The 16,364-nt window shown below is 38.9% G+C and overlaps 1 protein-coding gene across 10 annotated transcripts in view; it reads left to right on the top strand.

Annotated features, from left to right (window-relative positions):
• Positions 1–16,364, top strand: part of cracr2aa (calcium release activated channel regulator 2Aa) — a 47,272-nt gene that overhangs the window by 22,284 nt on the left and 8,624 nt on the right. For 5 of the 10 annotated variants that reach the window (XM_088341023.1, XM_088341018.1, XM_088341019.1 and 2 more), the window contains 8 exons: positions 2,477–2,591; positions 2,668–2,854; positions 8,657–8,803; positions 8,961–9,051; positions 10,092–10,187; positions 10,284–10,471; positions 15,388–15,459; positions 16,237–16,282. In XM_088341023.1, coding sequence (XP_088197149.1) covers positions 2,477–2,591; positions 2,668–2,854; positions 8,657–8,803; positions 8,961–9,051; positions 10,092–10,187; positions 10,284–10,471; positions 15,388–15,459; positions 16,237–16,282 — 942 coding nt within the window. Of the gene's footprint in view, positions 1–1,761; positions 1,836–2,476; positions 2,592–2,667; positions 2,855–8,656; positions 8,804–8,960; positions 9,052–10,091; positions 10,188–10,283; positions 10,472–15,387; positions 15,460–16,236; positions 16,283–16,364 lie in introns of those variants that run through there. The other 5 variants (XM_088341024.1, XM_088341025.1, XM_088341022.1 and 2 more) reach the window with 3 other exon arrangements.

The raw sequence follows: 16,364 nt of genomic DNA, 5'->3' as shown, positions 1-16,364 counted from the left end.
TCCAACCCAAGTGCCTTCCCCCTTTCATTTCTTTCACTGCCTCTTGCACCTCCCATGTTTCCACAGGCTTCACATTTAAATCACCCAACACGAGTATTCTCTCCATACCATCGATCGCCTCGACTCGCACTTCTCTCTCATCCTCCACATTTAGCAACTCCTCAAAATACTCTGCCCATCTCGTCCTGACTGCACTACCGCTAACCAGCAATGTACCATCCTTATCTTTCACTTTCTCTTCCTTTCCATACTCACTGTTTCTTACTCTTTTCACTTCTTTCCAGAACACTTTTCTCCTTTCCTCAAAGTTCACTCCTATCTTTCGACACCATTCATCATTTGCTTTTCTTTTCGCTGCTTCCACTTCCGCTTTTACCAACCTTTTTTCACTTTATATCTTTCATACGCATCGCCACTCTTATCTTGCAGCCACTCCTCAAAGGCACGTCTCTTTTCTGTCACAGCTTCTGATACCTCATCATTCCACCATTCACTTCCTTTCCTAATACCTCGACCAACTTTTCTCATTCCACACACTTGCACTCCTCAACACTGCCTCTTTAAACCACTTCCATTCAATTTCCACACACTCCATTTCTCTTCTACTAACCCGTTCATACTCTTCCCTTATCCTCTCTTTAAACTCTCTTTCCTTTTCTGCCTTATTCAACTCTGACATTTTCACCTCTTCCCTCACACTCTTCTTATAACTAGCCCTCCACGATCCATCTATTCTAAGTTTTCCTTCCACATAAAAATGATCAGACATACCACACATTTCACCTCTGTAAACATGCACATCCAACAATCTACTTAACATCCCTTCTTAACCACTATATAATCAATCAGTGCTCTGTCCACCATCTTGCCACTATCCACTCTGACAAAGGTATACTTATTCACGTCCCTCTTTTTAAACAATGTATTTGCAATCACCACCTCATTTTCCACACATAACTCAATCAATTTCTTCCCACTCTCATTTCTTCCTGGTACTCCATATCTACCAATCACATTTTCAACCGTTTCATCACCGACTCTAGCATTCAAAAATGCACTTTTTACATAAAAAAAGAAAGAAAAAGACATTAAATTTCTACTCATCACTAAATGTGCAGCCATTAGAATAAAACCTTTTAAACTTAGTAACACATTTTCAAGTTTTTCAATTTTTTTAGTCCATCTTTGTCATGGAACTGAACTGTTGCCACCAACGACATTGTCATTTGTTTGTTTGCCTGTTAGTGGCTTTGTTGCTTTTTGAGAGTTATTTACTGGACTTGTAAAAAAAAGACTGCTGTTTGGCCAAGGTTGCCTTTAACTCACAGGCCTTTTCTGTTCGGGCGGGTGATTACAGTAGCATGGAAGCATTTGTGACAAGTGCTGAAATGCCGCTCCACGTTAGGCCGCTCTGAAAATGAGACACACAAAGTTTTCTTTCACATTAATAAAACATAATTCTTCATCACATTCACTTCGAAAAGTATAAGTTTTTCTTCTTTTTTCCGCCATGTTTATGTATGTAGAAATGGATTTGGACTCCTTCGTGACACTACAAGATCGAGGCTGCGATTGACTTGCGCAATCACCTATGCCCCATGTTCTCAGATTATCGAATTCTGCTACTTTTATATTCTTTATGTTTTTATACATTGTTTATACTTTATGTTTTTAATTTCCATCACTGTAAATGCAATAAAAATCGCAAAACATTTTAATAACATTTTAAACATTGATATTTCGTGATTATGTCTTTTTTAGAACGGGCCTGCGAGCACGTGATAATGTCGCTGTGGGCGTCAGCGTGCCTATAGGCACGGGATTGATGACCCCTGGTAGGGCTATACAATATATATAAATGTGTATATACAGTGTACAATGTGACTTGTCCTTTCTCCATTCAATGTGAAAGCACTGCATCAATGATTCGGGTATATAGTATCCACAGTTAAGGGGCTTGACCATATACCTCACACACTGCCCCTTTTAACTGTAATGTGTTTTATTGGCTATTTATTACTTGCTTGTTTTACTCTTGTTTTACTCATCGTTTATTATTGTGTCCTACTCATTGGGTGTCCTTAAAGGCGCTTCGAAATACAATGTATTTTCATTATTATTATTATTAGAAAAGCTTGGATCTTCAAAGTGCTAAGTGAAACGGGTACATTTGTTGTACCTTTTGTCAATGATTGAGGACCTGACTGTATTCCCGTCCACTGGGAATATTCCAGATGCCTTGCTGTGGTATGTTGACTCACAGTGATGCATAGATTAACAGTGAAGTAGTACACTGTTATCAGTAGGTGGTTATAAGGCATAAAATCAGCATCTGTTGACACACAAATGGTGTGTTTATTGTAATGTTTTAATATTAAACAATGGTTCAAAGGTCACAGATGCTCTGGTCCTAAAGTTGTATTGTACTTGAGGCTGCTGTGTCTTTGTGAATAACAGCTGCTTGTGTCATCGAAAGCAGAGGCTGCTTGGTGAGCTCCCTCTCAATGCGGACGAATTGGAGAAAGTGTTTGTGACACTTGATATGGACAGCAATGGATTTCTTACCCTTGATGAGTTCTCCACTGGCTTTAGTATGTTCATTGTTCATAATGTCAATTTATACAGAAACACAGTTACTTTATATTTTTTACTTAAATTATGTTCCAGGTGAATTTTTGCATGGCAGAAATATTCATTCAAACAACAATTTAGGGGAAACAATCCTAAGCACAAAGCCCTCGGAAGTTCTCTACCAGAGTCTATGGGGAGAGAGTTCGGCACCCTCAGATGATGAAGAAGAGAAACATTTTTCCATGTTGATGGAGAGCCTTGGAGCCAACAACGTCTTTGAAGAGTGAGTATTTCAAAAGCTGAACACTTTTCTGACCCTTTTTTCTTACTTTTGTATTATTGCGTTCTATGTCCAGGGCTTGACTAAGCAACCAATTTACTCACAAATTCAGCCAAAACTGCAGTCTCCAGCAGTGTTGGCCACGTTACTGAAAAGAAAAAAAGTAATTAGGTACCATTGTTAGTTACTTCATTTAATAAGCAATTCAGTTACCACACAGATTACTAACACCCAAAAGTAGTGCACTACACTGATAGTAATTATTTAATTTCAAATTACCCTTTTACTGTACTCGAATTAAATTTGACCACCTAAAACGTCCTAAATATAGCCACATCAAAAAAGAAATAGATGATTACTTGTACACTAACCTGTGAAAGAGGTGACTCCTTCATAGTACTTGTGTAATCTTGAGAGCTTGCAAACAAACACAGCCAAGACACTTCATATCAATTTCGGGCTTCAAACCAATCTAATATTATCTCCCCCATTGCTGAGTACTGTCCAAGACTTTTACTTGTTTCCAAGTATTGTGTTTTCCAAAAAAAAACAAAACAAAAAAAAAAACTACCAAAATTCACTTTTACCATGAATTCTGTGCTCACATTTGCCCCTTTGATGTCCTGTTGGTTTGTTGTTCCTGTATAAGCCATGCCCCATCCCCCATGCGCTGCTTTCTATCAACTAGTGGTTACACAAAACCTAACCTGTGCATTTAAACTGACCCCCTGGTTTCAGTATTTTATTTTAGATTTGTAAATACAGTAAGATGTGAGTATATATGGTAGGGAAGATTTCAGTTGGGAGAAATTATTGCACTCTATGCCTGAGACGTTGTCATCGGAACTGTATTGAATTGTACTTTGTAGAGCAATATGAGCATGCCAAATCCACTCTGACGACACAAAGTTGTGATGACGTTGGATATGTTACAATACTCGCTACTGAGAAAAGTAATTGCGTTACTTCCGACACTTGTCCCCAACATTTTACAGCGTAAAAATATGAAGAGGGAGAGACAAAGAAAGGGGGACATAGAATCTGAGAGACCTGCACACATCACAGACTACAATTTCCAACAAATTAACCAATTATAAAATTGAATAGCAGTATATTCTGCAATAAACTTGTAAAACATGTGATTCAGTTTGTCATTGAAACATGGAACGAAAGGCGATGGGCCACAGGAAATGATGAGAGAGGCTGTGGAGGTGACTGTAATCACATTTGAACTGAAGCTCAAGGGGCCATGGATGCACCATGCACGTAACATGTTCTATCTGCTTGACCTTGGTTATAAATGCAACCTTAACTTTTTTTTTTTTACTTCAGTCGTGTACGCATCAAGGTAGTCTGACGTGTGTAGTGACTGCTGCTTTCAACCACGATGAGCTGGCCATTCACATTAAAATATACACAATAAATTACCTTTTTATCTTAGCCACTGCTTTTTGACTGTTCTTATCAGATGAAACTGTAAAAAATAGTCATGCTCTGCTAGTACCCCTGTAAAGATTCATATGATAATTTAATTTGTTTAACAAAGCAGTTTAAGATTGCTCTGTAATAAATGAAAACATAAAACAAAAAAGAATGATGTGCTTTAAGTCTTCTTTTCTTCTTTTTATATTCTAATTATCTGCTTATGAGCTAGTAAAGTGAAATATTTGACATAACTTTATTTTCAAACATTTTCGACGGACGGTGTGCCTCAGAACTTTTTTATAAATAAAAGTGTACCCTGGCTCAAAAAGGGTTGAAAAACACTGCGTTATAAGATTACAATGTATATCCATATTGTATATTTGGACTGGTGTAAAATGACAGCTCTGTTGGATATTAAAACAAATTTGTGCGAGTCATTAATCTTGGTGTGGCACACTGATTTACAAGGAAATTTGAAAGTGGCACTCCACACCAAAAAGGTTGCTGACCCCTGATATACAGCATTTGTGGAAAGATCTGAAAAATGCTGTGCACAAACAATCCCTATGGGCCCGGTCACACAGCCGTTTGCGGCTGAATCACGGCCAGAAATTTCTGCCTGTGAGGCGGACGCTATTGGACGCTTTGAGATCGCCATACAGACGAGATACAGCAGTGCTTAACACGCGGTCGGAAATTCACGCGCGGTTGGCAGCGCGAAAAAGTTTTGCGCTGCTCAATACTTTAGAGCACGGGTACACAGCCTTTCACGGGCGTATCGAGGCTGAATCACGGCCAGAAATTTCTGGCCGTGAAGCAGACGCTGTTGGGCGCTGTTGGACGCTTTGAGACCGCCATATAGACGAGATACAGCAGTGCTTTACTCGCGGTCGGAAATTCACACGCGGTTGGCCGCGCGAAAAAGTTTTGAGCTGCTCAAAACTTTGAGCACGTGTTAACCAGGGGCGGCACACGAGGTAATGACGCGGAACGACGTGCTCAGGCCGCGGCCAGGGCGTGGTTACACATGGGTAGGACGGGAAATTTCAGCGGGTAATCGTGGGTGGAGCATGGTCATAGCATGTTCTGCGCCTGTATCGCGGTGTTATTACGTGAAATTAGCGTGTTACGCGTGTGACGGTCAAACGCCTTTCTCCACGTATATACAGTGCGATTTGCCGAGCACACGTCAGTTGTGCTCGAGACGTCAAGGGGTGGACATGGATCCCCGTCACCGTAGTGACCTCGTCTTAATCCATTTTTATTTCTTGACATTTATTTTCATTTCATAACAAGATAATAAAATCAAAATGAAAAACTATTACAATAATAACATATTGGCTTCTTCGGTGCCATAGCTTGAAGTAGAGTAGGAGTCGGATTTGGGCACAACACCGGCTCGGGAGCTTTTATACCCGTGGTCCACACGAGAAAATGACGTCGCCGGCGTCTGTTTTGCAGGCATACCACCGATGAACAGCGGGTTGGCCAATTTTGCGCATTTTCCATCGCGGGCAACCACGGGCAAAAAAAAAAAAACCGCAAAATTTTACCCGCGATACAGACGCAAACGGCTGTGTGACCCGGCCCTATCAAACCTTAAGGAACTTGAGAAGTTTCTTAAGGATGAACGGGCAAAAAATTATCTTTCATGATGTTCAAAACTTATCTAGACACACCCAAAAACAAAAAGGAGGTTGTACAAAGTATTAACTCAAAGAGGGACAATATTTTTGCAACGCTTTTAGTTTTTTCATTTTCTAGCACAATATAACACACGTTGTTATTTCTTGTCAAGTCATGTTTATTTGTATAGCCCTTAATCACAAAGAGTCTCAAAGGGCTGCATAGTCCACAGATTATTGCAAACCACATACTATTATGACATCATCACCCGATCTAAAACCTACATGAGTGCCAAAAATACACAGATAGACAGATATTGTCAACATAAAATATAAGTTATTCATATATTATTTAGAATAGAAGTGAAGAAGAATAGAATTTACTTTTATTGTCATTCTTTGTAACCATGCATCCATAAACGAAATGTCGATACGCCTGACCCGTACAGTTAAACTGTAGCGAGCCGATGCAGCCGCAGCCAAACAGGGCGCCGCCATTTTAGACCCAACTGCTGTGTTGGGAGTCATTAGGTGACCAAATCCCCCAATTCCAACCCTTAGTGCCGAGTACCAATGTTGTAAGTCTTGGGTATGACTCGGCCGAGGCTTGAACTAGCGACCTCCCAGTATTGGAGCGGGCGCCCTACCATCTAGGCTACCGAGCTGGTACAAGGCTACCGGGCTGGTAGCGTGTTTTAAGCTTAGATTTAAACATTTCCACTGAGGTTGCAGATCGAATCTCAGAGGGAAGAGCATTCCACAGCACTGGGGCCGGAATGGAGAACGCGCTCAAATATGCAGATCTCTTCTTGGCACTTGGGATCACTACTAGACCAGCATTTTCAGAGTGAAGGCTCCGGACCGGATCATAGGGGGAAATTAAATCTGAAAGATATGAGGTAGCAAGTCCATGCATGATTTTGTATACTACCAACAGAACCTTAAAATCACATCTTAAACAGGGAGCCAATGCAGGTTAGCTAAAATCGGGGTAATGTGATCAAACTTTCTTGTCTTAGTTAAAAGGTTCGCTGCAGCATTTTGTACCACCTGAAAGCTCTTGATTTTGGACTTCGGGAGACCGGAGGGTAGTGCATCACAGTAATCGAGACTGGAGGTAACAAACGCATGAATTATAATCTCCGCATCCGACTGAGACGGCATAGGGCGAATTTTAGCAATGTTGCGCAGATTGAAAAAAGTAGTTTTATTAATATTCTTAACATGTGTTTGAAAGGACAGATCGGGGTCAAATACGATACATAAATTTTGGGCTGAGTCACTCTGGGTGATATTACATTTGTGAATGTTCAGAGCAGTTTTTGAGAACAAGTGACGGCATTTAGATGGACCAATAACTAGCATTTAGGTATTTTCAGAGTTAAGACGCAAGAAGTTGAGTGAAATCCATTCTTTTATCTCAGTGAGGCAGCCCTCCAAATTTCCACAGTTTATTGTGGCAGATTCCTCCATTGGAAGATATAGTTTAGTGTCATCTGCGTAGCAATGAAAACTGATATTATACTTCTGAATAATGTCACCTAATGGAAGCATGTAAATGCTGAAAAGAAGGGGGCCAAGTACTGAACCCTGCAGAACAACACAGCTAACACTAAAAAGCTCAGATGTCATTTCACCATATTTAACACAGTGCGTCCTATCTGAGAGGCAGGATCTGAACCATAAGAGGACGGTTCCTGAGAGACCAATCCATTTTTCCAACTGTTCTAGTAAGATATTATGGTCCAGTGTTGAAGGCAGCACTAAGGTCTAGCAGCAGCAAGAGTGATGAAGCGCCGGAGTCCGTTGCCATTAGAAGATCATTGGTTACCTTAATCAGTGCTGTCTCAGTAGAGTGGTTAGCCCTGAATCCTGATTGCATGGATTCAAAAAGATTGTTCTCGGATATAAAATCATTCAGCTGCTGTGCCACAACTTTTTCAAGTACTTTGGAAAGAAACGGTAGGTTTGACACAGGTCTATAATTACATAAGCTTTCTGGATCAAGGTTGGGTCGTTTCAGTGTAGGTTTAATAACAGCGGACTTAAAAGCAGCTGGAACTACACCTGAGGAGAGTGATATGTTTCTAATATTTAGAACTAAAGGTCCAAGGATCCCAAAAAGACCTTTAATTAGTGAACCCGGAAGCGAGTCAAACAGGCAAGTAGTCGGTTTGGCCGTATTCTTAAAAAATATTGTATGTTTTTATATCTCCAAATTTGAATTCAGAAATTTTGCAATATATTAAAGGTTTTTGAGGGGCCAATATGTTTGCAAGGCACTGTATCCCTTTTAAAGTCACAGATTATTTTATGTACTTGTCATTGTTGAATAAACAGAATGTAGGTGTTTGTTGAATACAAATGTATTATAGAGCTACTGTAGTGGCTACACAATTGCTGTGTAGCATTGTGTATGTATTATAGCCTTGTGCACTGGCCACAAAATAGTTATGTAGAATTGTGTGTTGTTCGTGGACGGCTATTACTTTAGGAACAAGTTTCAACTGTGTAGACGAGTGCTTTGATTCACCGTTGGGTAGCGATCTTATGACTTCACTTTTGTTTGTATACATGAAACTGGTGTATGATAATTAAAGCCTTTGGATGTTGATCCTTGAATTCACCCAAACCCTGTATTTTGTCTTTTGCTCAAATTGCATTTAATTTTCATAGTTTGGATTTAAAATTCCATTCCAGTGTGGGTTAATTGCATCCTTAATACATGTTTCCATTTGAGACTTTGTATGATTAGTCCTGCAGAGGTACGGAGTTTGTGGGCACAGCTACGCCGAGATGAACCACACCTTCTATCCAACTTTGAGGACTTTCTGGCAAGGGTAAATTCCCAGATAATTGCGGCAAACCAGGAAAAGGGGGAGATGGAGAGCGCTCTTAAACGGTCAGGAGATGTCTTATTCCTATTCAATATGTTAAGTCTTACAGAAGAAAAAACATTTGACTTGGACTGTTTATATTCTGCAAAAATCATTAGTTTTTATGAAGTAGTCACAATGAAAAGAACTTAATTATCCATACTCTCCTTGTATTTCTTGTAGAAAATTAGCCACACATGATGATGAGATCCATCGCCTCTATGAGGAAATGGAGCAACAAATAAAGAATGAAAGTGAAAAAATTGTCCTACAGGTAAAACCCAATAAAAATATCCTTTTTCAAGTAACTAATATCTTCTGCTCTTGAGTTTGGTGCCTGTATCGTCCTCAGAAGTGGGTAGTAACGGGTTACATTGACTCCGTTACATTTACTTGAGTAAGTTTTGGGAGGTATTGTACTTATGGGAGAATTTTAAATCACTATACTGTTACTTTATATTTGTAAGGAAGAAACAGTAACCTCACTCAGCTACATCAGTCTAAATTGAACCCATTACTAAGTAATTGAATTTATTCTTATTTGTCAAATCATTTTTATAATTTTTTTTTTTAAATGTATACTGTACTACGTTTCGTTGCACTCATTTTGTCGCACAGACAAGGGGCACATTATGCACCTTTGTTGTTGTTTTTTCCAATCCTTAAAATAAAATGACATTAAAAATTGGATTTCTTAACTGCATATCTTTAAATTATCAAAATAATATAACATTCCGTAATTCATTAATAAACTTGAGGTGATATCATACAACAGAGTAGTTACGTCATTCTCCACAGGATGAGCTGCATCCAACTTAGTCATTTTGACAATAAGCTAATATTGATACATACAGCATGTGTTGCGTTCATTAAAAGGCTTATATAAGACTTATATTTTTTTTGCGTCTCCTGAATTTTATTTTTTGTTTTTTTTGGTCCAATATGCCTCATTCAACATTTTGTTGATCTGGCTGCAGAGCCTTTTGAAAAGTACTGGTGCTTTAAATGTGCTACTTGTGCTTAATTTATTTCTTTGATATATATTACAGTACTATAATTGTATTTTTTGATTAAGTAATTATTTTTACCTTGATCATTTTAATCTATTTTTAAATGTAATGTAATTTATTGTTGATTGGATTGATTGATGATTTGATGATCTAATAGAATGGTTGTTTGAAAAAAGGCAAGTAATTATTTGGCTAATTTTTTTTTCTTTGACTTGAGTGACATTATTCTGAAGTAACAGTACTTTTAAAAGAGTAAAATAATTGGCTACTCAACCCCCTTCTGGTTGTCTTGTTGTCTCTGAAGGACTATAAGAAGTTTCTGTCTCGCAGTCAAGACCTTGAAAAACAGTTGACAACCAAGGAGAAGGAATTGGAGCACCTCTTTCAGAAGCAAAGAAGGGTGAGCCAAGAGTTTAAGTAAATTTTGCACAAAAAATATTTCACTTAAAGATTAGCTTCATGGTAGTGGTTTGTATCACTCTTGGCCCATTTAAAGTTGGAAGATCAGTGTCAAGAGCTACACAGTGAACAGCTCGTGACAATGGTGGAGAATGTGAAGCTAAAAAATACAAATGACGAACTTGCCAAGGAACTGGATCTCACTAGTCGACAGCTGCTCTTGGCACAGGAGCAGTTAAGTTTGCTCCATGAGCAGTCAACACGCCTCAATGAGGACAAGGAGATGTGAGTACCTTATTTTGATAATTACAATCCACCCCTGTATAATAGGAGCACTCACTCCATTCTAAAAGGTAGGTAACTGTGTTAAAAATGTTATCTTTACGGCATGTATGAACTGTGAATATTGCACGTGACGTCAGTTGCCTTGCCTGGCAAAATGGGGGCCATGACGGACGACACTTGAATGAGCATTTGAATTTTAGCAAATATCAATAACCACGACAGTAGAATTTAACCACCACTTTTTAAGATGGTGATTTATTGCTGTGCATTGGGCTGTGCTAACTGGCAAGGTTCTAAGCCCGATTTTAGAATTTTATCGTATCCCTTTTGACGAAGAAAAAGACTGCGATGTTTATATGCAATCAAACGGATGTACTCGTGTTGTGGCGAAGCACAACACTGGCAGCCCTCAAGTATTCCAGGTTTAACGTTTTTGACATGGTAAGTTTGATGCATTTGCAAGCAATTTTATGTTGCGTAGGTACTATTCACATCAAAGACACTCAATATACTGTGCATCCGGAAAGTATTCACAGCGCTTCACTTTTTCCACATTTTGTTATGTTACAGCCTCATTCCAAATTGTATTAATTTAATCTCTTTTCTCAAAATTCTACACAAAATACTCCATTATGACAATGTGAAAAAGTTTTTTTTTTTTTACTTTTTTGAATTTATTAAAAATAGAAAACTAAGACATCACAATTACATAAGTATTCGCAGTCTTTCCTAATACTTTTTTGATCTACCTTTGGCAGCAAATACAGCCTCAAGTATTTTTGAATATGATGCCACAAGTTTAGCACACCTATCTTTAGGCAGTTTTGTATTTAGGTTGGATGGTAGACGTTTGTGCACAGCCATCTTCAGATCTCTCCAGAGATGTTCGATCGGAGTCTGGACTCTGGCTGGGCCACTCCAGGACATTCACGGAGTGGTTCTGAAGTAAATCTTTTGAGATTTTGGCTGTGTGCTTTGGGTCGTTGTCCTGCTGAAAAATGAACCTTCGCCCCAGCCTGAGGTCAAGAGCGCTCTGGAGCAGGTTTTCATCCAGGATATCTCTATATATTGCTGCATTCATTTTTCCTTCTATCCTGACTCGTCTGCCAGTTCCTGCTGCTGAAAAACATCCCCACAGCATGATGCTGCCACCACCATGCTTCACTGTAGGGATGGTATTGGCCTGGTGATGAGCGGTGCCTGGTTTCCTCCAAACATGGCGCCTGGCATTCACACCAAAGAGTTCAATCTTTGTCTCATCAGACCAGAGAATTTTGTTTTTCATGATCTGAGAGTCATTCAGGTGCTTTTTGGCAAATTCCAGACGGGCTTCCATGTTCTTTTTACTAAGGAGTGGCTTTCGTCTGGCCACTCTACCATACAGGCCTGATTGGTGGATGGCTGCAGAGATGGTTGTCCTTCTGGAAGGCTCTCCTCTCTCCACAGAGGAACGCTGGAGCTCTGACAGAGTGACCATCGGGTTCTTGGTCACCTCCCTGACTAAGGCCCTTCTTCCCCGATCGCTCAGTTTAGAAGGCCGGTGTTATGCCGAGAAATGCATCCCTGCCGAGATTTGCATCCCCTAGCTACTATAACCACTTTCACCTCGTTTTATCTCACTTTTATATCACTTTTCGGGAATGTAATGGCGAACATATAACCAAAACCACTTTGTCTTGCATTTGTTGGGAATGTAATACAATTTAAACCATTCCGTCTTGTATTTGTAGTGAATGTAATCGAACGGTAATGCACACCGTATATAAATCACTTTTGAGCATGTAACGTGTTTATTTTGCCTTTTCGACTCAAATCGCTCGTATTTAAACAGCTATGCACTCTACCATAAAGCTTATTTCAGCATAATAAGCTTTTTGGTAGAGTGCATAACAGTTCACAAAAGTGATTTATGAACGGTGTGCATTAACGTTCGACAACATTTACAACAGATACAAAGAGTCCTGGTGGTTCCAAATGTCTTCCATTTACGAATAATGGAGGCCACTGTGCTCATTGGGACTTTCAAAGCAGCAGAAATTTTTCTGTATCCTTCCCCAGATTTGTGCCTCAAGACAATCCTGTCTCGCAGGTCTACAGACAGTTCTTTTGACTTCATGCTTGGTGTTTGCGCTCTGACATGCACGCTCAACTGTGGACCTTATATAGACAGGTGTGTGCCTTTCCAAATCATATCCAATAAACTGAATTTACTGCAGGTGGACTCTAATTAAGCTGTAGAAAGATCTCAAGGATGATCAGTGGAAAAAAGATGCACCTTCAATGCCTCAATTTTGAGCTTCATGGCAAAAGCTGTGAATACTTATGTAAATGTGATTTCTTAGTTTTCTATTTTTAATAAATTCAAAAAAAGTAAAAAACAAAACGTTTTCACATTGTCATAATGGAGTATTTTGTGTAGAATTTTGAGATAAGAGATTAAAATAATACAATTTGGAATGAGGCTGTAACATAACAAAATGTGGAAAAAGTGAAGCGCTGTGAATACTTTCCGAATGCACTGTAAGCTTACGTTAGTGTCTTACTGTTGCTATCTTTTACTATGTAAACGCGCTGTTTTTATTGCAATTAACCAGCGATTCGAAACAGTAATTTTCTGAATATTACCTGTATTGAAAACTGTTATGAGCTCTACCATAAAGTTTATTACACTGAAATTGACTTCAAAAGATAGTGTCATTTTGCCAAAGTAAATATTTTCAACATGCTCAAAAGTAATTTATATACAAGGTGAAAATGCTTTACTCTTCTTTTAAAGTCAGCGACAGAGTTGTTTTTGTAAAGTTTGCATGAGGGAGGACGATTCACGTTGGGTTGCATTTGTCGGCACAACACCGGTAAGAACTGGTAAGCATCCAGACTTTTAGATCAGTGCTGGTGTATGGGGATACTCAATTTACAGAAAAGTGGTACCGATCGTGTGTACTGAAGTTAGGAAAATTTGGTTGGATGTGTAAAAAAGTTAGGAGGAAGAAGGTATGGGTCCAATGTTCCCTCTAAGTTTCCACGGGTCTGAGCGTTCACAGAAAGTCGTTGAGCAACGCTTGAAACAACAGTGAGCCACCATAAGTGTGGCAAGATAATTAATTATCAAACATGTCCAAAACTTGACATCAAGTTACATTTTGCTGAGTTTCCTGCAATGCAAAATTATTTTTCTCTTTTGAATGAACTCATGTACTATTGCAAAGGTTGTACGGCCTACAAATGTCGTTTGTTCTTACAATTCTTTCACAACATATCCATTTCTTTTTATTTCCTGATATATTTTGTCGCATTATATTAACATTTTTGGGGGCTTATTTAGTTGGTTGTAAGATACAGAACTGTACTTAATCACATTTTTTAGTGGAAGTATAATGTTGGCAACAAGATTCACTTGATATAATTGGAAATTATTTGAATGCAACACAAACTTTTTATGATTTTTCCGTGTTTTTTTTTTCTACTTTTGTTTAATTCCTTTAAAAAAATCTCATTGTGTTTATTTTTTTCAGACTTTACTTTTTTCTTTTTGTTCTCTATTTCCTTTTTTCCTACATTTCTTTCTTTTCTTTTTTTTCTGGCTTTTTACAAAATTTTTCCTTTTTTTTCTCTTTCTTTTGTTTCTTTTTTTCTCAGCTTTTCACTACTTTTTCATTTTGGTATTTTTTTCTTTTTTGTTCTATTCCCCCTTCCTTTAAGTCATTTTGTGCATAATTTTACTTAATATTTGGTCATGTTGGGATTAAAGAAGCAAAAACAACCTGAACAGCCGTTTACGACACGAAAGAGCCGGTTCCTTTTTAGTGAGCCGAGCCGGAGAAGCCGGTTCCCCGACATACTCTACTAACTTTACTCAACTTCGTTCGACTTCAAAATACCGCATTTAGGACACAACGTCAGGGGAACCCGTGTATTTTTACCTTCATGCACTGTAACTTTGACTTAAGTCGCTTCTTGATAAGTAATTCTGAGCCCTCATTTTTGTGCGCTGGCTAGATTTTTTTGTGCGCTGAGAATGTGCGAGCAGTGCGCAATTGCGCACTCGCGCAGCTTAGAGGGAACACTGCATGGGTCAGTCCTTAATTTCTTTAAACAGTGCTTTTTGTGCTCATCCGACATCTGTACAATATTTGTTTAACTAGTCATTGCTAATTGTGCTGAATAGTATAGCTTTTTGTTGTTGGATACTGTTTACTGGCCTTGCTCACTGTTAACTACGGTTTACTGTCGCCTGCCATGGGGCCGTCACGTGTGTGAAAATTGTCAAAGGGAAAAGATTTTCTTTCTTTCCAAAATTGCCCCCTAATCTGGCAGTAACTTTCCTGGAGGGAACATATACCAGAAAAATATGGCAATTTCATCATATTTCAATATTCTTTTTATGGGCAAATTCAATCAGATCCATTTGGTGGGCAGTGTGTTTACCCAGTCTTCCGGGACATTTTCAAATTTCGGGTACCTGATTTTATGTACTGTTTAGGAATAGACATCTGTGCTTTTCTCAGTACCCCTGTGTCCTTCCTAAAAAGCAAGTTTTATGGCTTCAAACTTAAAACTTGCACTATCCCAACTTATTTTTGCATGTTCCTTCATGAAGTGGTGAAGTTTTGAAAATAATTACCTCTTGGTAATCTGGTAAAGAAAAAATAGTGTATTCTTCTTGGCATTGATTTATTTTTTTGGTCTCTTAACTAATTAATTGAAACTAATGGCTGCATCTTTACATAAGGGCAATGGTTCAATGCGGAAGAAAAATAAATGGTGGCTTGTAGTCCAAAAAATGTGGTAATGGAGTTGAGACACCGGCACTTTACCTTCAATGCCAATACATCGGGTATTTAGTGCCACATCTGTTGCACTCCAACTGAAGAGCACAATGATGCCATTAATACATTAAATGTCGTTTGTAATAGGGAAATTTATAGACTGACAGAGGGACTCCAGCGTGAGCGAGCAAGCCTTCTCAAACAACTGGAACTGATGAGGTACCGTGTCTCTCACTGATAAGGGCAAGTGATCTGTCAGTATTACATTTTTAAACTCCTTAATGAGAATGTGATCATAAAAATGAGCATATTAGATTATAGAGCATTCAAGGGTGGGAGTAATGTTTTAGTTTGGGATCCGAGTATGTGCAGAGAACCATTGCTACTTTACGGTTTTAGTTATCGCTGGTTCACTCATTTATGGGAATAAGATAGAATGAAAAATAACAGAATGCTTCCTGCACCACGAGGAAAATTTCGGGCAGCCAATATTCAAGCCGATTGGACATTCATTTTGATTAGGCCGCCAAAACGCCCACCGTCCACCGGGCACTATTCTTTGACCCAGCTATTTTCACAACAGGTCCGCGGGCACTTCAGCTGTCCTAAGGGGGCTCCCTGGTACCCGCGGCCACCACGTTGGAGATCCCTGCTCTTGAAGTAGATGATCCTGCAAATTAGGGAAATGCCACTCAAACATGGTGGGACATGTGGGAGTGAGAGCCAACGCAGGTTTTGCTCTAATGGCGCACATTTCCTTATTTATCTATTTATTGCCCAAACAATTCATTGGAGTTTCCAACAGTGGTCCATTCATTCATTTTATTTACTTTCGTCTCCTCAAACTTTTATTCCACTGCTGGTGTCTTTATCCCAAATACATTTTGCCACTGGTTTTCTGGGTTGGTGTTGTGTGTAGGCTTTTTTAATATTGATAGTTCAACTTATTACTGTAGAAAACAATTTTTTAAGTCTTTAATATTTGCCATTTTTTAGGGAAATGAACAAACATTTACGGGATGAAAAGGACATTTTTATTGAGGTTTGTGACGGGCTTAAAAAAAGGTTAAGTTGTTGTAAGTTGTACCTTTCAAAATAATATGATTGTTCCTGTCTGCCATTAC

Source organism: Urocampus carinirostris, chromosome 7 (genome assembly GCF_059441175.1).
Source record: "Urocampus carinirostris isolate Australia breed hairy pipefish chromosome 7, RoL_Ucar_1.0, whole genome shotgun sequence".
NCBI lineage: Eukaryota > Metazoa > Chordata > Actinopteri > Syngnathiformes > Syngnathidae > Urocampus > Urocampus carinirostris.
Note: the sequence above shows the minus strand (reverse complement) of the source record. Positions and strands in the feature narration are given on the sequence as shown.